Source organism: Apteryx mantelli, chromosome 16, assembly GCF_036417845.1.
Source record: "Apteryx mantelli isolate bAptMan1 chromosome 16, bAptMan1.hap1, whole genome shotgun sequence".
Lineage (NCBI taxonomy): Eukaryota > Metazoa > Chordata > Aves > Apterygiformes > Apterygidae > Apteryx > Apteryx mantelli.
The window spans coordinates 12971847-12997664 of record NC_089993.1 but is presented as its reverse complement, the minus strand read 5'-3'; the positions used below and the strand labels follow the sequence as shown (position 1 = coordinate 12997664).

Below are 25818 nucleotides of genomic sequence, written 5' to 3'. Positions count from 1 at the left end.
GAAAATCATGTGATTAGCAACAAAGAGGAGAATCACTTTAACTGTAATCTCCTCATATTTGATATGGAATCACTGACAGTCCAACATCAACCACAGCAGCACTATTATATAATTGCTTTCTAGTCCATATTTACTAAACTCTATTTTCTCACATTCCAGGTCCTTGCTACCTATCTCATAAGGATTTTCATTTTGTCCCATCTTCTGCACTGTCAGCTAAGCAAACACTGCTGATTTTTTTCCCCTGAAGAAAAACAAAACATTCATACCTTTTGGGAGTAGTTGATTGCTTTTTCCATTTCAGACACAATAATGTTGATATCATCACTTTCAAAAATACCTGACAGTCAAATACATGCTTATCAGTAGACCATGCTTATCAGTAGACCATTATCTTATGTGTACAACATCTTTTAGAGCACGCCAAAAAGCAGCGAAAAAGAAAAAAAGTCTTTGTTTCCTGTGTACCAGGCATTCTGGACCTACTACATTAGTAACTATATTTTAAGTGTCCATCTTGAAAATATCTAGCAGATTATAGTTCTCACAATTATATCTGTTTCAATTAAATTCAAATTCCTGCATTAACGGTGCATTATAATAAAACATTTATTCTGCAATATAACTGAAAGCCTTGATCAGAGTAGGACCTCTGTTTATATCTCAGCGCTAGTATAGCTTTGTCATATCCTAGAAAGTAAGGTGCTTGTTTTGGGGAAAAAGATGCAGTAATAAAGAATATTAACTAATGAAAAAGAAGTATCTGCCAACTTTCCTTTTCACATACCTGCTTCTCCAAACCAATGAAATCTTCCACTAGCTGCCTGTACTATTTCTTTAAAAGCAATGGCAGTTTCAGTTGGATTAGCATAGCGAGCTGGAATAATGCCATTGGAGTCAACATCCTTCATTACACTGAACAGACAGACATGAAGCTGCAAATCACAACCTCTGCAAGTCTCAGCCACATAAGCACTAACTGTGTCCTGCAAAACAAAAAACACAGTAGTGACCCTCTACCTCAGAGGAGTTTCTCTCAACTCACCTGGTTCCTTAACCGTGGTACAAACACTCCCAACCTGAGCAGTGCAGTACAGGAATACAGCCTGAGTAGCTGAATGCCTTTTCTAACCATGCATATACACAAAAACTACTGCTGTTGTCATTACTAGTGGCAATGGTAATAGTACTGCTGCAGCCAAGATGCGAGACGTGTGGATATGGGCAAAGACTCGAGTCACAGACTTCAAGGTAGCCATGCACTAAAGCAAAGAAGTAGGGATGGAACCATTCATTTGGATTTTTTGGACACATACTTCTTGTTATCCACATAGGCTTTTAACAGTTTCTTAGGTTTGTCCAGAATTTCGAGAAGTTTGGTAGTGAGAGCAAGAGAGACCCTGCTGCACACCCATACTTGCTCCAGTAGGACTACCATACATTTGGAAATTCTAGGCAGTGCACACGGCTAAGCAGCCACAGAGCGCATGTACTATGAATACAAGCCCAAGCAATGGATTATTGTTATTCAGAACGGCAGCTTTCTCTACATACTCATAAAGTATCATAAAGTTCCACTGTAAAATTACTTGCAGTTTTGTTCCCACGGATTAAAAGGAAATGATATCATAATATGAAAAATCAGAGTTGGCTTCTTCACACTCAGACATTTGCCAGTGAAATGATAGCCAGAGCTGGAGCAAGAGAAGAATCCCCAAAACATCTCCAGAACTATCTATGATTAATATTTACCCATGATTAGTATTTACTACCTACAACACATAAACAGCAATTGTAGAAACTGAAGTCTGAGATTTGTGCTGGCTTAGGTATGTGAAGGAGAAATATTCTGCCAACAAACTACAGTGACTAGCACAAAGAAAAAAAGAGAGAAAAACGAAGCTGAGATTAATTGTGATAGGAATTTACTAATAGGAGTTGCAAAATCTGTGATGATACTCACTGTTTCCTGATCAGGTATTCCAGTAGTAAGCAGGTACATTCCTTGTGATTTGTGTTTATCTTTGTCTTTGAAGTCTACTTCCACAGCTCTCCTGAGAGCAGTCATGAAATTTCTACTCCCTTTGCACTGCAAGCTCAATGCCCACCTGAAAGGACAAGTTTTACAAATAATCACAGTTCAAAGAATGTAGCAATAACAGATTTTTTTTTTTTCCTGCTTAAAGCAATAAAGAGAGAACTAAGAATCCTAAGTAACAATGAACTGGAGTCTGAAAATTGTAACAATGACAGCCAGCAAAACCAGGTTACAGGTAACCTTTTGCCACCATGGTTTGTGATCATGGCAGACTAGTATTTAAGATAAGATTCAGAGCACTGAGAAGAAAGAATTATCTGTGCATTTTATGCAGAATATCTGTAATAGCAGATCTTATAGCTTTATTATGGAATAAAGTAAAACTACAGAGATATCACTGAGGGTATAATCCACAGGCAGAAACTGGGAATTTGGTTCCAGTGCGTGTGGAAAAAAAACAGCTTGACTTTCAGATCTCACTTGAATTCGAAGTTGTTGGGAATTTTTCATGTAACCAGTGCATTTCTTACATAGACACTTCTGTTCCCGTAGGCTGAACACTGGAAATACAAAGTCACTAGACATATTAAACGTTATGATGCTGTCTTCACAACAAACCATCATGAAACAAACAAACAGTGTAGAACAGTTCATAGTAAACTATTTTTGTAATATAATCAACTTTTCAATTTTCTAAATAGTTCACAACACTGATTAGACCTGATGCTCTTATACTTGTTTTATGGTATCTACATTTGCTTAATTAAAAAGTATGACTAAGCTATTTGATCCTACCTCCAAGCATTCTGTAAGTTTTCTGGTTGGGAAGGAACCAGTTCTGGCTGCCAAGGCACAATGTCATTCCCAAATCTTTTACAGAAAGATAACAGCAATTAGTTTTCAGATTATGCTTTACAACATACAAATGTATGGAGTAAATTCACTGAAAAAAATGATTTGGGGTATTATAGATGTAAAATTATCTGATGCTAACTTCTATTTCAAACCATTTAATTATTCACACCCATCCATCACTCAGGGGTGGACAGCTTTTCAAGGCAGTGGGTCTGAATACATTTTTCTTTCCTGGACTGGAAGCTAAACGACCTGGTAAAAGCTCAGCAGAGGCTAGGAAGGACTGTCCTCCCCTCCACCCAAACCAGCCAACCAAACATACAAAATCCCAACCCCGAGATGCGGCCCACAGCCGCGTCCCTCCTGCGAGACAAGGGCTCTGCTCTCCCACGGAGTCTGGGACCCTGGAGTTGCTGCCTCTCGCTGTTACCTGCCATTCAGAAACCTGACCAGCAGCTGCTTGGCAGGGGTGCAATAAATTTCTGACCACTGTTATGAGTGCAGAATTGTAGCACTTTTATATATTAGAAAAACTATTAGAGTTACTGTAAAATTTAAAGGGCATTTTCAGTATTAGTACCTGAGAGGTCTCCAAAATTCTCTTCTAGAAAAAGTTTCTGACATGTGAATTGATACTGTTATGAACAATACAATAGGAAGAGAACATTATATGTATGATGCATCCAATTTCAGTGAGCCTCACACAAAACAATGATTTTAATTACTAACTTGACCTCTGTATATCTCATCAATACAGCTATCCAATAAAGATGCATCAGTACTATTCTTGCAAATATTTCACCATAAAATGTTAATTAAAAAAAATCTAAAATATACTCATTAGTAACTATAATCCATCACCATACTTCTTGCATTATGTTACAATTATTTTAAGATAATCTTAAATGTCTGCTTACGCTATAATATTGAAGTAATCCTTATTTGACATTTGTTCCTCAAGCAAAAGTCGCAGAGAATGTTGAATATGGATGATGTACCTAGAGTTTGTCACTGATATATCAACAAGTATAACCACCCTACATTAAGAAAAAAAAAAAGTAATTACATATTCTTATCTTCACTGTACTCTAACTCACTAAGGAAAGTATCTTCTAACCATGAATAAAAAAAAAAGTATGAACACTGAATATATAGAAAAAAAATCTGCAAAATGTTAGCTCAGTAAAGGAAAACATTATCTTTACTAAGCTATGGGATAATCAGGGCATGTAGCACCATATTGGCTGTTGACCCTTAAATAGGTCCTTTGTCTTCTCAGTATTGGAATATCCAGAACATGGCTGAAATGTTTGGAAGTTATCCAACAAGAAAAGCTGTCGGACAGTTCGTTGTCCTCTCCCCAGCCATGGTTCCAGGAACATATGTAGCATCTCTCCAAAGACATGTGGTAACTTTTCTCCCAGCAAGTCAGTGACAGACAGACTGTTTGCTCAGCTATGGCCTGGCTGATGATATCTGGCACATATATTGCCTGTTTTGGGAAAAAGTATTAACGATGACCTTCTTCAGTATGGTCACACATAAAGTCATGCTTGTAGAGACAATGCAGGCTCGTCATACTTAACGGACAGGAGATCTCTTGGGAGTAGTGACTACGAATAGAATCACAGGTGTGATGGACAGTCAGGGGGACATGAGTTCCCTATACAACACAGTGGCCAGTAGGGCTAATTCAATCCTTGATGAATGAACAAGAAAATCTTAAGTAACAATTGTCTCTGCTATCTCCCTATGTTCTGAAACTTCATATTCAAGGTTGGTAAATGGGACAAAAAGAAGCAATTGTGCAACTAAAGCTGGAAGATGTAGTAGAGACTCAGACACAATGTAAAAAAAACATACAATAAAATACACAGTCAGGTATAGACCTCAAACCTCTTGCAGGGAAAGATGTTAGATTTTAGGGTATATCTACACTGATATTTGACATCTGGCACAAGAATACACCTCAGCAAGTGGTGGAAGCAGGAGGTAATTGATAGGTTGAACCTCATCTCCTGATAAGAAGCCATAAGTGCTGAAATACTCTAGGTATAAACACTAATAACATGGGTTTGGAAAGCTGATTGTAAACCCTTAGCCAGAAACATCAGGTTCTGTTTGTGTGTGATTTAAGACAGAACATTTCCCAAAGGCCTACTTGCTTGATAACGCAAATTTAAGAGTCTCATCCTGTCTCACGGAAATTGCAGTTTTGTGCGTTGACTGATGATGGTAAATTCACTGAATCATTAAAAGTGCTGAATATCAATGTCTGTTTTCAAAAGTGGATTGCTTGCACTGGTGATACCTGCAACTGTTGCCACTACCTCTGACTATTTTCTGGCCTGTATTCCTTGGCGCTCACTTATACACAAAGCAGGCTTGCAAATAAGAACCACTGCCTACACACACAAAAAGGGCTGTCAGAGTACAATACCTCCTCTCACAAACACTTCCCCATATTCTTCTGCTAGCAACAGACAGCCAGTCAATTCGTCTCTCATAGATTCTTACCATTTTACCAAGGAGTTTCTGCAGACAAAATATAGAAAATTTAAGCTATAAATAAATAGTTCAAGTAAGTCTTTTTTGCCAAATGGTTAATCTAGAAGTAACATGACAGCACAGTTATGAAACAAATAACTAAGAATAAAATGCCACTGTCAAAATGAATGAAAAGCATAAAAGATAAGAGAATAAAGTCCATGAGGAGAACATACAGTGATAAAAAACCCACAAAGTGTCTGAAGGTCTAAACTCTCCTCTTCACCTTCTCCTTGATATCCTGTCCCAAAATAGTGGCCAAGCGCACAAAAACAGAAAAAACCCCCCACCAGACTGTTTCAAAATATAGTTTACAAATAAAGTGTAAAATCATTTTGAACATGTATGCTTCCTTAACACCATAGTGATTTGAAGACATTAAGGCAATTTGTTCAAACCCTACAGCACATGCCCTTTGTAAATGTTTGTACTGCATGACACACCTCAGGCCAAACCAAGCTAGAGAAGGACACTGGCCTCAGAAAAAAGCTTGAGGGTAGCATGCTTTTGGAGTGCAAAACACATGAGCATCTACTGGCGATCAAGGAGTCAGAGGCTGCTTTCAGATCAGCTTGTTAAACTTAATATTCTCTTTTGTGGTTTGACTACAGAGCTTTTACGGATTTCTCAGCCCTTCTCGGCTTTTTAAAAATCTTTGTCCTAATGCCTAGAAACGTTTCCACAGCCCTTCCTCAGGGCCACTAGTGGAGGGGTACAGAAGAGAGAAAAGAGAAAGAATAAACAAACCACTACATAACACATCTTGGGCTGCCAATATTCCCAAGCAGCTTCTAGTTCGCTAAACTCGTTTCATTCTTTGACACCCTGCATTCTGACCGAGGGGTAAGACCTCAAGAATCACTGCTGCCTGGAGGAAGCGCAGCAGCCTTTCATATATTACCTGTATATATATCTCTATTCCCACTTCTTCTGCAAGTACAAGATCTAACAAAGTGCTTGTGCAAATCCTCAACATTCTGTACAGTGTAAACACTCTCCTTATGCACTAGTAGTTTTAAGGTTACTATATACTTATACTGACCATGGCAAATACCAAAAAATGCTAACATCCCACATCTAACAGTGTTCTTAACTCATCTGCAAGCTTGAGAACAAAACCTCTAGCAGAAGTCTTGCTATCCTCTTGCAGAAAGTCTGGCAACTATCAGGCTGAAGGCAAATGCAAAGTGGGATGTGTTTGTGGAGTGAGTACAAAAGCTTAGGGTGAATGTAAGGGATGCCAGAGAGCAGTGTGGAATGTAGCTAGAGGAAAATGGAAAGAAAGATAAGACGACATGTTATAGAGCTCCACTGAACACTGAAGATTAAAGACACCAATGTGGCAATCACTGCTAACTAAAACAATAGGAAATGTTGTCCCAGTCTTCCCTCTTCTTCAAATTGAAGAGCCAATCTGTTTTGGCACATCTTCTGTCCTGCTTGAAGAACATATCCTGCAAAAAAAAATTGCTCTGACTTGAGACGCTGCAATCTGAACTTAACATAAATCTATTATCTATAAGAGATTTCATTGTTCTTGTAGAATTCACCACTGACACTATTTACAATGGTGTTTGTAAGCTGTCTTTATATGGCTTCCTCCTGACAGGTACCAAAGCTAGTGCTACCTGCACACTGCAAAAAATCATTTACTTGCTAAAAAGCTACCAAGTGGAAAAATTCATGTATATTCCTAGAGACTAAGCCACTGAGATATCATCTTGTTCTGACATTTAATTACAATTTAGAGTATGCCACACATGCCACCCAAAAGGAACAGTTACCCAGTCTACTTTCAGCCTTCCATAATTTAACAACCAACCTATTTCTCTGTCTCTCAGAGGTGGGCTGGATGTTTTTTCACTTTTAGTCTTGTTAAATCATTTTCATCAACTCCTTCAATATTCCATGGCAAACTCTGTACTGCTTCCTAATTCACACATGCAAAGGTTAAACAGCTCTCCTCTTCTAGTTGCTGATGCTTCAAAAGCCTTATGAGCAAAGAATGAAGATTGGCCCAGACATTTACAGAAGAGTAGTAGCTAATTCCAGGTTAATGAAAAATTCTGAACTTTTGAAAATCCAGATTCCATGAACTTTCTGGACCAGACAACACCCACATCAAACAGAAATTACTGGGATTCCTCAAGGCCTGAAAGTCTATTGAGAAATATCCTTTATACACACAGTTGCAGGCTGGAAGGCAAGGAGTAGGTATTTTATAAACATTATGCAAATGTCTCAAACTAAATAGGGCATTGGACAAACCTACTTTTTTCCTGAATCCTATCCAGCTTTCTGAGTCTACAAAACAGGGCGTGCGCTACCAACTAGTACCCTTTCATTAAAAAAAAAAAAAATTCCCACTAATTTCCTGATAATTAATAGCAATCACCACTTAGAAACTTCCATTTGGCAATCGTTACTTTTTGCTCCAGGAGGACAGTTCTTGTCTTGCCTCAACTGTAGAACGTAGACCTCTAGATCAGAAAGCACTGGGTGCCTCTGCTCATCATATCATGTTGTACAATGACACAATCCGTGTTTTTTCCCAGGACTCAAACCCCTACACAATATTTCATCTTCCACACAAAGATGTAAAACCAGAACTGCTGCATTCAATGTCCACACATGCCCAGATGAGCCTGAAGACTGTAGCTTCCTCAAAACTACATTCACTTTGGAAAAAGAGAGAGGAAAAATGCGTGCAAGATGTAGATGAGGGGGTAAACCAGAAAAACTTAGGAGAATTTGATTTCCAGTCCTCACGGTTTCTCAAGAGACATGCGGTATCCAGTGGCAGCGCAGTGGCCCTGTCACACATTGTCCAAGTTGTCCTCCCAGGTGGTACATCAGAGAAAGGTATATTCACCCAGAGCACAACAAAATTCTGCAGATACAGACCACTCTGCAGAGATAAGTGTGGTTCAGTATGAACTAATTGCTTTTAAATAATGTTGTTTGCAGCACTATGCTGGTGGAGTTTTCAGAATTCACACAAAGTATAAAGAACTGGATGAGTGTATACTAAAATATGAAATACAAATACCCAGCTTACACAACTTGCAGGTATAACTGACACATTTGAGTAAAGCAAAAGTATACCAACCTTCTATAAAGTAATCAGAAATAATTTTTGCTTTGTGACTCTTAACAAGTTTGGTTAAGCTGAAAATACATCTAGATCATTTGCTTTTGACATTCGTGTTAGCAAAAACATGTTCTGTCTAAATGCATGACAAGACTGTTGTGGGAACATTGTCAAGGCTAAAATGCTGTTCACAGTCATGAAAGAATTCTTATGCACCACAGAGTGAATTATTTCTGAAGTGGCCGTCTGAAGAATATTAACATTTAGCAATCATGTAGAGCTTTTTAGATTTGGAGCTCATCATTTTACAATGAAGAATACAAGCTACTTCCCACATGAAAAGAGTGAAGGGTTCACAGTGAAAAGGGTAATGTAATTTATCTGAAAGTACAGATCAGATGCAGAGTCAGAATATAAACTGTATCTCCCAAATCCTACCAGCGTCTCCTAATGGACTGTACCATATTCCTAGTCTTTAGGTGTCACAGCAGTATTTCAAATAGAAGGACACTGGGTGCTGGATGTTGTGGAAACCAACTCAAACTATACAGGGGAGAGAAACTCACACGTATGTAAATATTGTCCAAATGTAAAATATAGACTGGTGCTAGGTCATGATCCAGGCAACCCAATTTTTATTTTTGTGAGTTTCTTCATTTTGCAGACTGACATATGCTTCTGCTATCTTTCCCACATGCAGAAATCAACATTACTGATCTGGAATACTCTTTTCTCATTAGTCTTATCTCACTGTTCTCCCCATCTCTATTCACCCACTTGCTCATGTAATTGAGACAAGCTCAACTACCAAATAAACTTGTGTCACAGTATGGCTTTTTATCCCTTATTCAATAAGTCTTATGGATTATTTGATAGTTTAAGACCAAGCTTTTGATTTCAAAATAATCCCTTGCCTTGACTCTCTTTCCTGAACATCTGCTGGGCTAGGTTGCCAAGGCAGGAATAGGCTCTGATTTGCTGCTATAAATATGTAATGTGCCTTCGCACATAATCCTTCATATCATGCAACAACCATCCAAGCTTGCCGCTACACTGCTTCCCAGAACGCTCCTTCTATGTCTTGAGTCTTTCTTGATCTAATCAATAATGATTAGACACTTTTCCTTATGGGACTTGTTTGACTTTCAGAGGGATAAAACAAAATAGACAACTTTTTTTTGCAGTTAAACTAAGAAGGTGAAATGGGACAGTTTTGTTAAAACAAGCAGGAGCACTTTATCAGTCTGTATCCTTTCAGTATATAGCTTAAAGGATTCATAAATATGTGGGTAAAATAATGCAAATACTTTCTTACACATAAATCACAAAATGCACACACTGCTGTATTTGTGAGCAGTGCTGCTGGACTCTCTCTTGTTTAGCCTCCTTCCAAAATACCGTAAGTCTCTGTGTCCCCAGTCTGACCAGATCACTGCAGACTTATATGGACAGCTGTCTGCATATGAATCCTCGAATACTTATGTAACAGGACAGTTAACATCGGGATAATTAGATGGTAATGTAGCCCTGATGAGGCCAAGTCACCACAGACAACTCACTTGATAGCTGTATAATACTGGTGGGTCAACATGGACATTTTTCACAGTTCCATCATGCCATTCAAACTGCATCATGGCTTTCTAGAAAAATAAACAATGCAGTTAGGTGTTTACAGAAGCCTATATAAGCTACATGAGCATGAAATTAACTTCAATTAAAGCCTGTAGAATGTCACCATCTTACAGAGTACTGATTTTGACTAGAAAAATGTAGTAGTAGAAATAAAAATAGGAAAAAGAAGCAAAGGGTCCCCATCACTTACCTCATGTAGAGTTGATGATACTGTTTTTTGAAGAATAGGTACAAATTCTTCCACAGGAGAGAAAGCATTAGGAGCCAAAACCTGATAAAGGTTTAACTTCTTAGCTGTAGGAAGGAACAAAGAAATTAAATATAACACATGCTTTATCTTCAATTTATGTTTCGTACAGGTTAGGATTTTTTTTTTCCTGTGCTACCTTTCAATCCATTTGTCTTTAACCAGTCTCTTGAGGTTTTGGCTGGAAAGCTTGGTATTTGAATAACTAATGGTCCTTCATGTTTTGGAGGCTTTGGTAAGAAGTTGGAAGGTATTGTACTTGCGTATTTTGTGGAAACCTAAAATAGATTTTAAGAAGGACTCTTGTAAGCGTCAGCATACTTTTTTTCCTCAATACTAAATATCTAGTATAGAATATTAGTTTTACTTATGTTCACTGAAGTGCTGGGATTTCGAACAAGTGAAATACTTTGAACATAACTACTATGGGTCTTCTTAAAAATAGCTTTTGGGGGACAGTGTTCCAATGCAAAAATCCTTAAGGGAAATGAAAACATCATGTTTGCACACAGTGGCAGACATTTCCCTAAGAAAATTAAGCAGGAAAAGGATCTTCATTATACACAAATCAAATTCTGATTTCTCCATTTTGCTATCTGCACTGAACATAAAGTCAAAATGAACCACATTCTACCTTCATTCACACCCGTGGAAACAAGTAAACAAATTCCTATAGGGTGTTTGAATGCCCTTATTTCAAGAGACCTTTGTTTTATGAAGGGACAAAGTTTGTGGAAATGATTTTTTTCTTATAGAAGGTTTGACCAGTAAGTTTCCAAAATAACAAGCTTTTATTACTTTGGAGATATGGGACCTCTAAGTCATTTCAGGGTGATTTCTGCTCTGTACATAGTTTGTATGGTCCTTAGTAATTATGAAGTTGGAAGAGAAATATAAAAGAATTCTACATACTACTACTATATATATGGAACACGGAGGATGAGGGGGAACAGAACCAGAAATATTATTTGCACACAAGCAGTTTGCCTGCAGCCTGGAGTGTCCCAGGTCAGATGACCAGATATGTAGTGACACCGGATGGAAGCTTTCAGTCCCTCTGTCAGAGCTGACTTATCCACCTCACACGACTGCCCATATCAGCCGTGACAGAGAGCAGACTATTTTGTTAACAAAAAAATTCTTACATAGCCATAGATTTGTAAAACAGTGCTACTAAGTTTGTAGCATGACAGTTTGGCAATCATAGCTGAACTCAGCCACTTTATAAGCTTCCAGGCCCCTAGAAAGTATAGAGATGAGAGTAGTAAGCCAAAAGAGCCGCTTAATATACCTGTCTGCACAAGATGAAAGACAGACATGAGCAAATAATCCTTCTACCAGAATAAAGCAGAAGGAGAAGTTCTCCAAATATTCCACAGAAAGAAGAAAAGTCACAGGAGATTCTTTATCTTCCTCATCCAAATTTCATCAAAAGCATTTAGAAATTATTTCATTGGAGAAAAGACAAAGCAAAACTTCTGGTATGTTGGTCATGTAAGGCATGAAGATAGAAATATTACCAAGACAACTGTTACCAAACGAATGGTGCCAAGTCATCACAATAAGGTAGGACCAACACAGAGACATATGTTTAACACAGAAACTGTAACTTCTTAACTACAACACTAGTAATGGATCTAGACAAGTTCTTACAATCTTGCAATTGGTGTAAGCATTGCCTTAATCAGATAGGAATAAGTATCTTTTTACTAATATAAAGGATTGTTGGAACTTCATTTAAATGATCATGCACACAGGTAGGCTAAGGATTTTTCTTAGATTTTCATTATGACCATGGTAAAACTTGCTCTTCCACTGTATTTTGGTTGGTTTGCAAAGGTTGCTGCATTTCAGAGAAACGTCTAGCAAAACGTCTCTTTTGCATTTTTTGGGGCCTTAATTTACTCTTATAACAGATGTCAATACATGATATCCAAAGTTTATTTATCAAAATACCTGAGTAATCATATAAATATTTTCATATTGTGAGCATTGCAGACTTCTACTCATGAGACTTCAAAGTACATATGAAAATAACAAATGCAATACATACATCCGCTATTCTACTAATAAGTGAGCCACCGAATCGTCTCTGAAAAATCTGTTTGATGCTGTTGATTAAGTCTTCAGCCTTCTGGTATTCCTGAAGTAGTAGATCAACATCACTACTATCAAAATTCTGTACATACAAAAACAAGGGTGAAAAAAAAAGTTACCTGCTATTCAAATATTAACCAATCCCAACTTTCCTGTTTTGATGTGCACTCATCCACACAAGACTGCCTGGCATAGCAGAATCAAGTGTAGATGCATCTAATGCACTGTATATAGAAGTCATTATGTTATAAACAAGGAATTCTTGAACTGCTCTACAATGATAAGCCTGTCACTGCTTTCACGCTATGCACCAGCTTTGAGTCGATGAGCAACATTTGCAAATTTATTGCACTTTTAGGAAAGCATTTTCAATTGCAGAAAGAATTAAACACATGTTTATTGAGCACATCCTCAGCACTTCCTTGAAGATGACTTTTGGCACTCGGTCTTGCTATAAACTGCCAATCAGATGATGAGAAGTTTACCTTCTAAGAGTGAAGAATTACAAAAGAAAAAGTCCTTTGCCCTTCTAGCCTTCACCTACCTCTCCCTTTGAAGAGTAGCAATGATAACGGCCTCTTACAACTTCTGCAAGGTTCTTTAGAACTGCCTGCATATATAAATCAGAAGAAGAATAGTTACTTGGATTTGGTCATCTCCTTTGATAACATGGCTTGTTGCTATTCAATTCTTAATTAGAGATAGAGAAAGAATCTTTCAGGTATATGTAGCAAGAAAGCCAAAATCATTATAAGATGCTTTCATTGTTTTCTTACTAGTCTTATTTTAAAAATATGGGGAAAAACTAACTCAGTAAAGAAATTAAAAAAAATAGGCAATAAGGGACAAGTTCAATTCACTCTGTGTTAAAATGCCAAAGTTAACTGCTTTTCCTTTCAAGGCAAGCTTGTGCTAGTCAGATCAAGGGTATGTCATTGAAGTCTAGGTACAAATATTAAGCTATCCTTCCTCTGCCCACAATTACCTCTTAAGTGCTTTGCTTCTTCTTTCACTTCTCTCATCTCCTTCTCTTCTACTATCTACCACTGCAATCCTTCTCCCCACTACTGCAATGCCCTTACCACACATACATCTCATCTCATCTCTCCAAATCAGGACTTCAACCATGTCCTCCCTACCACTGAAGTCAATATTGTACCTTTGGGATATGCTTGAACTAGCAATCAACAGCTAAACACAAGTTTCTGTGCAGAAACTAATCAGGAGTAACTGCTTATCTTTCTGCCCTCCTCTTCCTTCAAACTTGTAGTCATTGCCAGCATCCAAACCATTGCACTTGATCAACCATTGCAGTGTAATTTGAGCAGTGTTGCAGGGTTTGCACAGATGTTATTCCACACAAAAATATTCCTATCCCGGAGTCTGCCATAGCCCTATGATCTCACTCCCAAGTCCCTGCCTCTCTCCTACGATCCATCTGGCTTCCCACTCCTCCCTGCGGTATTGCCTACCCGAAGCCCCCTACCTCTCTGCTTTCGCTTGCAAAAGAGCTCTTAGTCACAGAATCTCTCTGTAAACACACAGGACCATTATCTGGAAATAACTGCTGCCCCTAAGCTGCCCAGACAGTGAGCACCACTTGGGGATGGAGCAATACAAATGTATTTATTTGCCACCTCTGACTTTGGTACCAACTACGATGAAGAAACTGAGATGCTCCAAACAAGTTCTTTCACCTGTGCAAATCTGCTCTAAAAAAAGAGCATCTCAGGAACTCATTAAAGAGTAGTCTAGCATCTCTGCAAGTTTATGAGAAAGACACTGCAGCTGAATAGGAAATATATGACAGGATACTTAAGGAAACACGTATTAACACAATTACTTACAAGAGAGGCAGGATTGCTACAATCATATATAACAGCATGAATCAGCAGTTTTCTCCCCAGCATACACTGCTGAACATAGTCAGCCAGTATTTCCAATGACTGATCAGGGCTGATTAAAGGAAGAAAAAGAAAAGAAAAAAAAGATTAACAATACTAATCAAACAGAAAAAAAAAAGCCACATTAAAGAAGATAGGAAAGAAGATGTTAAATGGGAAAGAAATAAGAAATCACGGGAACATAATCCAGTCACTAGCATAATTTGACCCCCTCTCCCTCTTTTAATCGTTATTGGGATGCCACTACTGGGGTTTAACTCAGCCCTGAAAACCTGAATTGAAGTAAAAGCACTAAGATTCTGTTTTGGTTCATAATGAGTCTTGGATGAAATGTTCTAAATTTATTCTTTGCTAGTCCTGAGAACTAAGAATCATGAATGATGCTTTTGACCCCTTTGACAAACTGCGATAGAAACTTCGACTCAGATCTTCAGCTGTATGTGAGGGCATGTAAGCCCATTCTCTTCTAAAGGCATCAAAGGAAGTAAAACTTTGCTTTGTGTTTAGAGCTTAGTGACCCACACAGCTTTCATTCCCCAAGTTTTAGTGGTTCTTCATGGCACGTAAAAACCTTTCCTTCCAGCTAAACTTCTGCCAGGGACAGAAATTGAGGAAGTTTTCACTTGCACTCACTATAATCTTTTAATTACAGTTCAAAGCAGACCTAGGCAGAACTTGGAACCTTTTAACTGAACGCTATATTCAGTAAGTCAGGTGAAATGTAATGTCAATCACCCTAACTATCAAGCTTGCCAAGCTTACACCATCCCTTGTTTGCACATTTAAAATAAACACAATGAATAAATGAGTACAGTAGTACTCCCAGAACCTTTACTGTGATCTCTTTTTCTTGTAATCATGACTCCAGTAATGCAATTTTTCAAATGACCAGAACAGAACTGCAAAATTTAAGTCCATAATTTACTCTATCTCAGCAGACCTTGCAGACTGGTTTCGTTTATTTAATCAGACATTTTAAGTTTTTCATCAGCATCACTAAGATTACAGAGAGAAGACTAACTTTGCAGGTTCAATGTTATTTCACAGTAAAATCTAGCTAATCGTCTAATCTTCCCAGAAGTGTGGATGCTTTCAGCAAGATCCTCAATGATGTTGAAGGATTTTTACTGATGTAACACTAGAGTTATTGCACTAATCCACTGAGAGTCTGTTAACTTATCTGCAAAGGAAAACTGCAATTTTGTATCAGGAGAGAGAGGATTTATAAACAGTAAAAGAGGGAAGAACTAAAGAAATTCAGTGATACCAACTTAGATATAAAACCTGGATCTTAAGTTTTCTATTTATTTCTGTATTGAATTCATGTTCTTGTATAAATTCCATATCCAAGTTAAAGCTGGATGCTACGACAGATAACGGACCTACCAGCTTCCTACAATAAGAACCAAGGAATCCAGTTCTTTCACTGCAAGGACATGTTTTAAGGCTTTCAGCAAATTACAGCCTCCACCAGGCTCCAGCTGTTGTACCCACTGTCTTGTTTCATGAAGTCTAGGGAAAAAAAAAAAAAAAAAAAACACCTTTACATGCAGATCCTGAGTAACATAGATCATGAAGACTACTGCAAACCACAGGACTTGCTAAGATATCTAATGCAAGAACGAGCTGCCTGAAATCACTGACAGCACTTAAAATTCAGTTGTTGTTTTTTTTCCTCCTTTTACAAATCACTACAGGCACAAGACCAAGAATTTTATTTATTATCAACAAGATACTGCTCTAATTAAATGGAAACTTTGTTTGAAATGCCTTTATTTTACAGAGTAGCTAACTTACTTACACATGAACATCGATGTTTTTTGGACTCTCCCACAGATATGAAAGTTCAGTACTGAATGAAAGGCAGTACAATTGCTTCTTATGACACAGCTGCTCATCTATTAAGCGCTAATAAATAAAAAGTGTGTTAATGCCTTAGTATCCATGCTGTTACTAGTAGAGTTATTATGCAAAAGAATAAAAATAGCAATTTGCTAAAAATAGTTGACAGCAGTGTTTTCAGCCACCACAGAGAAAAGAACTTCCAAGAGATGACATACAAATTCAAATACGTAGTAAGGAGTACTGAGACGAAACCTGAAAATCTGTGCTAATGCAGCCAATTTGTTAATGAGGGGCAGTAGGATGGGAGTATTTGTTGTACTGGTATCATTTTTTCTCTTCAGTCGATGTGCATATGAAACAGAGCATAATGATCTAGATGAGGTATGTTCACCCACCGAGCAATTACTAGAAGATATTTAATACATGTTCATGGGTAAGGCTACACAATAGTTCAGGCATTAGGCCTAAGTCAATCAGAGCAAGTATTACTTGAGTTCTCTTTAAGTAGTTTTATATAAAGTGCACAAATAAAAAATGGAGCTAAACAAATCAAATTTAAATAATTCCTGAATGTAGGAAATGAAGGTGTACAAAGATTCAGAATTAGATAATGAAACAGCCACATTATATCTTCCTTACTAGAAATGCTTCATAGAAATATATAGCACAACAATGGACAAGTTTCTTCTGGAACTTCAGGAAGAGATTAACTTGCCAAGGTTCTGACCAAAGTAATGAAGTTCGTGTTGTAACAGAGCATAAAAGCATAAGAAAACTGTATTTGACTTACACAGCTGTATACACAACTTCATTCTAGGTCTTACAGCTGTTTCTGTTAGGCAAGTTTATTCTATAGAGGGTTGCTGACAGATGAATAAAGAAATTTCTAAAGATGGAAATATTTTAATGTGGTATCAACAGGAGTTTGTCGGGGTCTCGACATCAGCAAAAACTATACTTTCAAAGGCATTTGAAAAGTACTTCTCTACAACAAAAAACTTCTACTGTATTATATATTATGAATTTAAGGATGTTTTTTCCACTTAGTTCCTTGCTTGTAGTTATACAGAGACTTGATTAATGTTATAGTGGCCAAAACCTGCTTCATTATTACTTACCAAAAGATCTTTCTGAAAATCCACCAGTCTTGGTCTGTAACTCATACCAGATACATCAACCACAAGTCCAACTTTAGTTCCTTTTATAAGGCCAAACACCTTAAAAAAGTAAAGTCATTGCAAATACTAAACTTATCTGAAGTTTAAAAATGTTACTGTTTATTCTGTACAATACCATTTTCAATTCAAATACTGTATATTTATTTTCACTTAAAGCTTTTTAGTGTAAAGAAGAGTCAGTGACAAAGCTCACTCCCCCTCCCCCCCCAAAGAAAAAAAAAGGCAAGAACAAGGAACAGGGACTACTGGCTCCTAGTTTGCCCTTATCAGGAAGTCATATTCCCTTCTTCCTGAAATGATCAATTTTTTATTTCAAAAGAGGAAGAAATACCTTGTCTACAGCATCTCCTACAGGTTTGTGGAAGCAGCTTTGTGGAAGCTAGATTTTGGGATACTGCTTCTTTTTTCATCTCCTTTGAGAGGGAGTTATAATGTCCCTTTCCCATACCCGACCGTTAGCACTATGAGGTACAGTAGGTGATCAGCCTGCAGTGCAACACAGGGCACTCTTGAGGGCCCTGCTCCAGTCAGGTAAGCTCAGCATTGTCTGGTCCTGTTTAAATGGCCTTGAGGGGTCTTGATTATTAAGAGAAATTGATTGCTAACAGAAAGAAAAAGATTGTCTAGAAAGCAGGAAACCACATGCTAATAAAAGATCAAGAAAAAAAATAACTGTCAAGACAAGTATCACTGCACACTACATGTAACTCATAGTGCATAAGGAAAATGCCTAAGCTTTCTGGAAGCCACTTTGTACTAGTATTCAAAGGTTAATTTATTCTTTAATACCATATACAGTTCCCCTCTCAAAATGCACTACAAAGTTAAAGTTACCTTTTTGCTGTCCTCTAACAGCCACTGAATTCGCTGTCGATAAAGTTCAACCGCTCTGACAAAAGGCATAGCACACATTTAGCTAAGGCATTCTCCTGCATTGTGCATCAATATCACTCTCAAACATTTGTCTTCATTATGTCCTTTTTCCCCACAGATGCCCAGTTACTTTTTAAAAAAAGACTCTGTTTTCAGTGTTCTCATACAACTGGTGGTCGCAGGGCTGACCATTTAAATACTTATTCCCCTAGAGCTGTTTAACTAATTAGACAGGTAACTGTCTGAGAAAAACAGCTCCTTGAAAGCGTTTTCTAATCAGTTGCTTGATGTTCTATTCAGAGAAGGAGAGGGGTATTCAACATGCGTATGCATGAAGCAATGAAAAGTTTTGGCAAAATCCAGTTTAGTTCATCACACTTATTTAGCTTATTATCTGGAGATGTATTTAATACAAACTACTCAATTGTTTAAAACACTTATTAAAGATAACTTGTGATTGGAAGGCAGCACACTCACTGAAGTTCTGGTCTAACTGTAGCACAACTTTCAACAATTTAACTTTAAAAGAGGTACAAACTCATGTAACGCAAGTGCTTACTGTCTCCCAAAATTGTTTTATTTTCAGCAACTTATTTTTAAATACTTTGTGCATGGTTTTATGATTTGGAGAACATAAAATTAAAATCAAAATTTCAAAGGGGAAAAAAAAAATTTTTGCCCTGTCAAAATACAAAAGCAACTTCTTTTTTAAACTGCATTTGGAAGAGTTCAATTAGATGGCACAAGCAGCAAGTACCGAAGATGGACCTTCTGAAGAGTCTGGATCTTCTAGACTAATGCAGTGAGCACTCCTAGGAATAGGCTAACAAAAATATTGGGAAGACTGGCAAAAATGTTATGATTATTGTACAGCTTAATGAATCTATTCATTAAATCTCTTTCTCAACACAAGTTTCCTTGATTTCACACATTTAAAATTCACTTAGAAAACTTCAGCTTCCAAGTATCTGCTACAGGGCTTTCCTTCCTTCTTAATTCTAATACAAACTCCTTTCAGCATTCCATTTGTTGAACAGAAAACCAAGCAATGCTGCTTTTCACAATTATATCGATAGTTCGAAACTAATCCAAGTTACAAGAAATATGTTATTACCCACAGATGTATAGTATTACCTGAGAAAACCTAACCATTCACTAGTTGCCTTTCTAAAATGAGCTTACTGCTTCAGTTGAAAACCTAGTTTATAAGTATCTTCATAAAAAAAATCTCAACTGTAGTGACTTGTAATTATCATCTACCCTAAATCTCAGCAGATGGGAATTAATACTGAGGTAGTCTGAAATTCCTACAGATACCAGATTAGTATTGAGGAAAAAAAAAAAAAGTATATATCTGTGAGCATGTAATGCAAGAAGGGGGTATAGAAACAGTTACAATTCAACATCCTAAACAAGACGTATGCTTACTCAGAAAGTCTGGACTCAAAATCAGTAACCGTCTCTTCTGTTAACTCTATCTCTTCAACTGCACTTCTTGAATTCCTAGAATATTATGCATAATTAGCATCAGAGATGCATGCAAATTAGGACTGATTAAAGAAATGGCAGTATTGTACTTACAAAATAATATTGCCTTCATTTATTAGATGCTTTAATGTTAACTGCAAGGATTCTAAACTGTAGTTTCTTAGCCATTCTTCTGTGGTTTGCACCTTTTTAGACTGAATTTTCATCATTTGTACTCTCTACGGATCAAATGAGAAATACCAAATGCAGTATGAGAAATGAAATGTACTGTTCAAATGTGACAAAAACACAAGTTCCAGGAACGGCTGCAGCCAGGCAGCACATACCCATGAACAAAATAATTTCAGCCACTGCTACAAACCACATTTGACAACGAAGCAGGCTTTAGGACAAGCAATAGCAAGAAAGCTCTATGCATCACTTGTAAAGTTGCTCTGTTTAGTAGGAAAACTTGCTTACCAGTAAATCGTGTGTCTGGTTGATATGGGTTACCAGCAGTCCATTATCTCGTTCTAGATCAGTCACAGCAAAATCTTGCCGTGGTGGGTGGTCGCTCATTAGACAGGATTTTGTGCTTACCCTACAGGACAGTGAGCTTTATGGGATAATTACATAACCGATAATATTCCCGTATTGTCACAAAGTCTTTATAAAACAGCTCGCACATAGGAAAGTTGTATTTTGTCATTTGCTTACATATTCCATCTGATGTACCAGAAATGCTCCCAAGGAAACAGTACATAGCTTATATGACCTACAATTATTTATTCCATATCTACTTATAAACTCCCAGTAAGATTTTCTAACAGTACCCTTACCCAACTTTTTCCAAAAACTGATCATCGTCCAGCAACTGTGCCATTTTCCTGATGCATGCATCCATTATACGAACAGACTTAGCCTTCTTAAAGAAAAATGAAAAGGCATCGTATTAGAGTAGAAGTTTAGAACATCAGGTACATTCAATGTTCTGAAAGGTATTAACATTGACAGCAGTTTATATGATAATTACATTTCACGTGCAATAAAAGCAAAAGAAAAACAAAAAAAGCAGCTGCAAGGAGAAGTTACGATTACCAGTCTACAGAGAATGTACTTAGAATTATTCTGTAAGAGCTGCTGAAGGATTTTATTCAGTTACTTGTACGCATCCACCGCTGCTAGGAGCCGGGCCCCACAGCTCACTCAGCAGAGGGGAACCGCGGCAAAACCGGCGAGCGCGGCCGAGGCGAGCGGGGGGGCCGGGGGCGCCGGCGGGCGGCCGCTTGGGCTTGGGCTCAAGGAACCCGGAGCCGGGACGATTTTTAAACCGTTTTCTTCACGTCGCCGGGCGCCGCCACCGCGCTGCGCGCCCGCCCGCCCGCGCTCCCCTCAGGCGGGGGGGGGGGGGGGGGCTGGGGCGCCCCGAGGGCGTTGGGGGCCCTCCCTCCCTCCCCGCTCCCGGCCGTGGCGGGGCGCGGGGCCGCCCGGCCCCCTCAGCAGTCTCGGCACCCCGCGGCGCCCGCCCGACCCCTTCTCCGCCCGCGGCGGCGCCGCTGTGTTACCGCGTTGCCGCGGGAGACGGGGCGGCCCCGGGGGCGGGAGAGGCAGGGCCGCCGCGGCGGGGGCGAGGGCGGAGCAGACACCTGCGCGCGGGGCGGGAGCGGCGCGTGCGCACAGCGGGGGTGAGGGGGGGGCGGCGGGTTCCAGTCAGCGCAGCCGGGGCCAGGTGCTTTAGTAGACAATTTATTTTGATAAACTTGCTCAATAACAAAAATACAAGTGAAGAAAATTATGTTCATTTTATACAGTCTGTATTAACATTTGCTCGGAAATCATTAATTGAAAAATGTTCTAACCAATTAGAAAACAATCCTTAATAAAGGGCAGGGCGGGGCGGGGTGGAGAGGGAGGCCGCGGGTTCGGGCCCCCCGGGCGGGACAACCCATCTGCAGACACCATTTTCCTTCATTATTTTCATCCTTCACGAAGTTTTTAAAGGACAGCTTTCACTTTTTGTTGGGGCAAACAGTAATCTACAGTTGTGTTCTGAAGTGGTTAAGTAACGGCTCTGAAACACAGGTATTATACATCGGAGGGCCCAAATCTGGTGGTTTTTTACATCAACCAGAGGATTAGGCTCAGGCGTTGTTGCACACTGCCAGCATGCTGGATAAAACGGCATCACTTGCCAGCAAGATAACTGAAAACTGAACGTTAAATTATTATACGTTCAAGGAAGCACATCCGAGACAAACAGCTTCCGGGGGATTACTTCATCTGAGTTCAGCTATAGGATTTATACAGACAAATTAACTAGTTCTCTCCTGAAGGTATTTCAAGTTTCTGATCTTACATTGTGTTAGCCAAATAAATTATAAAATGCACACAAATTAAATTATGACAAGATGTCAAACTTTCTGGGGAATTTTGAAGCAAAAGACTAAGAATTTCTAATGACATGAAATGAGCTGTCCTTCAAAAAGTTATATATAATGGCTGACAGAATCAGAAAAGTTTACGTAAACACTCAACATATACGGGATTACCTTTGAAGAAAATTCATATGGAAACATTTGCTTTTCATGAATTGAAAAAGTCTACAGATGTTTAGGCATGTTCAGTACGAACTTCCTGTAGTTTAAAACTAAACATTGTGCAAATAAAACCTATAAATAGTATTCAGCAGATTTTACAGTGATGCTCTTAGGTATGAAAAGAATGCACACAACTTTAAAACAAAAGTAACAGACATAAGTTTGACAAATGATTGCACCATAAAACAGTGTTTTATATACAGTTTACAAGATATGATTTTCTGCTATAAATTAATACTGTACTATATAGTACTTAGCGACCTTATTAAAAGCAACTGTTGACAGCTGTCTCTTTTCATTTACAGGGTGTGTTTTTTTAAAATGCAGATGGCTCTATCTATTTCTGGACTTAAAATGCTCAAATATTTAATCGAACAATCTGCTAGTTAAATCTATGCTATCATTTAATAATTTATAGCAGTAGCATTGGCAGATCAGATAAAGTTCCAGCCAGCCAGCCAGCCACAGACTGGGTATACTCTGACATAAGTGTTTATATTTTTGATTAAATGATGATCCATTTAATCTAAGCCTAAATCCACTGTATACATGATGTTACTGTAACTGAAATAAGTAAGCCTGGGGGGGAAATCTTAGCAGCTGAGAAACTCTCTCCTCCCCAAGCCTGTGTTCCAGTTAAAAAAATCTCCTAGAATTATTTACAAGACTGACATTGCAAGAAAGAAGAAGCTCTATTTTTTCACTGTAATTTATGATTTAAGTTTTAGTCAATACTGTACCTTAGGAAACACCAGTGATAATGCTGAAAATTTGGACACCCATCTAGCAACTGAACCAGGCATTTGATATTTCATTCATACACACCTCCACCAACATCACTGGGGATCAGACTACCCATGCAGATCAAGGCTTAAATTAGGAACTAAATCAAATTTAAACCAGCAGTTCCAAGTAGGAATCTGGCTATATTTACAGGTTAGAATACTTTAGAAAAACGTAGTTTTCTGTGAACACTTCCTTCCACCTGTGAGTGAACTGACTGGAAAAAAAGTCACTTATAGAGCATTCTAGTGACAAATTCCTTCAAAAATGTCAAAAGAAAAACATATTTAATCCAGCAGTTTTTTCAATTAAAATACCTTGGTAGGAGATGGGCGAGGAGGAGGCAGAGGCTGAGGACAGGGACCCATTAGGGTCTGAATGGCACACAGTTTAAATAATTGTGCAAACTGTCTTCTTTTCAAACACTTAAGCTTATCTGGTAAGTGATTATTTTGGAAACAGCTAATTATATTTTAAAACAACATCCTCATTCTTAAAGTACACTTTCACTTACATTTTAGAAAAATCTGAGTTTAGTACTGCAGCTTTTCTTATAAGCTCAACAAGACAGCACGTGAAACAGAATTTTTTTTGTTTTCATACTGTACCTCAGAAAGGTAAACCAAGTATTAACTGGGAAATAAAGACTAATACTGCAGGCAACTTCCCAGGAACATTAACAAATTTTTTTCTTTCTGGAAGGTTAGACTGTGTAGCAAAGTATAACACCACCTATGGATCCAAAGGTTTATTTTTGTGTTGAAAAATAAAGCTACTTTCAGTGAGGAATACTTACTCCAAATTTAGATGGTCCTTAAATCCACATTTATAATAACAATCTTAGTGAACAAGGCATATAACAATTACAACAATTATATTGCTCAGTTTTTGTAAAGATGAATTAATGCTCACATGAAAATTAAGTTCATCCATCTTTACAGTGGAATAGTGATTGCAGTATTTAAACATTGCATTTTACATGTGCTAGAGAAATGCTTATCTATGGAAAACTGCTGTGCTTGAACATGTATGAATGTTAATGTAACAAAGCAGTAGAAAAAGAGACTTTCTGTACAACAGTTGCTAATAATTTAAATAGTGTCAGTTTCCCAAAATTAGGATTTTAACTTTAAGGTATGACATGATCTCACCTTCTACCCTCATATACAAATAAATTACCATAAAAAGAATTTTAGCTTAACTTAAAATTGCACCTAGAAAGGCATGGGATCGTTTGTACCTATTACAAAAAACTGTTAAAATCAAGGGCTGCTACAAAGAATGAGGTAAACTGAAGACTCTCAGCTATGTGGCCTTCAGAGAAATGGCTTTTTTCTATTGAGTTCTAGTTTTGCACACCACAGTGTTTTGCTAGCAAAGCGTTCTGAGTTCTTTTCCAGGAACCATCTGTGTGTATACATATACATATATACATATATATATATACACACACACATACACACACACTGTATACTGCATCAGCAAAATATATATATATATTTATATATATATTTATATAAATATAAGGAAGAATTCCCCCTCTAAAATGTTCCTTAGTGTTTTTCTAGAGCTGATGGGGGGGGAGGGGATGTATGTCTTCTTGTTGTTACATACATTTTAGAGAACATGTTTTGATCTATTGGCTTCTTGGTGCAGTAATGCAAGATTGATCCATATTGGTGCCAAAGGCTTTGCTCATCAGAAGGAAGATGTAAAATACTAATCTCCTAAACAGCGAGGCCAGCCTCACTTGTATTCCTCTGCAACCCTCTGGTCTACCACAAAGTTCATAAATACTTTGACTTCCAAATCATTAGACATTAAAAACAGGAACAGTACAGTAACGTGGGGCATTATGCTTCTCAGTGTAAAGCATTCTTCACTAGTTCCTATCACAGTGCAGACCTGACTGCATTAAATATGCTCAGGAGATTAGTCAACGTTGTCTGTATTTGGTTATGGGAAAGGCTCTCCTTTTTTAATCCAAAGTGCATAGTGAGAACAAGTCAAAGCATTCCTCTTTTAAGTGTTTGATAGTCTGATCTAGGCATCAGCCTGAGAATGCAACTCTGATGTCTTGCTCTTTTCCAATATAAAGTCCTGCAGTTCAGACATTCATCAGCCAGGTAAACAAACTTTGCCAGCAAATAGAAGTCCCACTATTGTAAAGAAAATGGATAAGACAAATAGTACATACGAAGACCCAACCACTGTGTTATTGGGTAGTTTATATGGTTGACCTCCGACTTCATTGATGTAAAATCCTATTGGAAATATTAGGGCTGCCATACAGAATAGAATCACTGAAAAAAAAGAAAAGAAAAAAAATCAGTATTGTATTAAAGTAAAAATATTTACCAGTTTCTGCAGTACAGAAATGGAAGTCAAATATTTTGACCAACTTGAAGAGCTGAGATACTCCAGCGCCTAACTTGCTTGAAATGCTTGAGTAGTCTGTCTGTATCTTCCTTTTAAAAGATCCCATGTCCACTCCTAACAAAAACTAAACCACCTCCAGTTTGATTGTAATTTCAGTTCTGTTCACTGGATCATGAACTGTCTTTACATAATGTAAATTTGGAGGATATACTTCTACCACCACCCATGGGTCTAATCACAGACTTCATTATTTCTCCAGTGTCATTTTCCCCCAAAGTCAAGGTA

The 25818-nt window shown here is 38.0% G+C and overlaps 2 protein-coding genes across 2 annotated transcripts in view; both read right to left on the bottom strand.

Moving 5' to 3' along the window:
- The window catches only part of VWA3A (von Willebrand factor A domain containing 3A), a 37460-nt gene extending 16578 nt beyond the window's left edge, over positions 1-20882 (bottom strand). Inside the window, exons 1-21 of the mRNA XM_067306472.1 lie at positions 20808-20882; positions 20614-20699; positions 20255-20375; positions 19889-20013; positions 19736-19810; positions 18269-18323; positions 17375-17473; positions 16213-16319; positions 15798-15923; positions 14355-14463; positions 13052-13117; positions 12464-12589; positions 10550-10688; positions 10354-10457; positions 10091-10171; positions 5334-5428; positions 3811-3930; positions 2834-2908; positions 1964-2108; positions 788-986; positions 270-340 (exon numbers count right to left, since the gene is read on the bottom strand). Coding sequence (XP_067162573.1) covers positions 270-340; positions 788-986; positions 1964-2108; positions 2834-2908; positions 3811-3930; positions 5334-5428; positions 10091-10171; positions 10354-10457; positions 10550-10688; positions 12464-12589; positions 13052-13117; positions 14355-14463; positions 15798-15923; positions 16213-16319; positions 17375-17473; positions 18269-18323; positions 19736-19810; positions 19889-20013; positions 20255-20375; positions 20614-20678 — 2103 coding nt within the window. The 5' untranslated portion in view covers positions 20679-20699; positions 20808-20882. The remainder of the gene's footprint in view (positions 1-269; positions 341-787; positions 987-1963; positions 2109-2833; positions 2909-3810; positions 3931-5333; positions 5429-10090; positions 10172-10353; positions 10458-10549; positions 10689-12463; positions 12590-13051; positions 13118-14354; positions 14464-15797; positions 15924-16212; positions 16320-17374; positions 17474-18268; positions 18324-19735; positions 19811-19888; positions 20014-20254; positions 20376-20613; positions 20700-20807) is intronic.
- Positions 20883-21516: 634 nt separating this feature from the next.
- The window catches only part of MOSMO (modulator of smoothened), a 37128-nt gene continuing 32826 nt past the window's right edge, over positions 21517-25818 (bottom strand). The window contains exon 3 of the mRNA XM_067306378.1: positions 21517-25457. Within this exon, the coding sequence (XP_067162479.1) occupies positions 25273-25457 (185 nt within the window). The 3' untranslated portion in view covers positions 21517-25272. The remainder of the gene's footprint in view (positions 25458-25818) is intronic.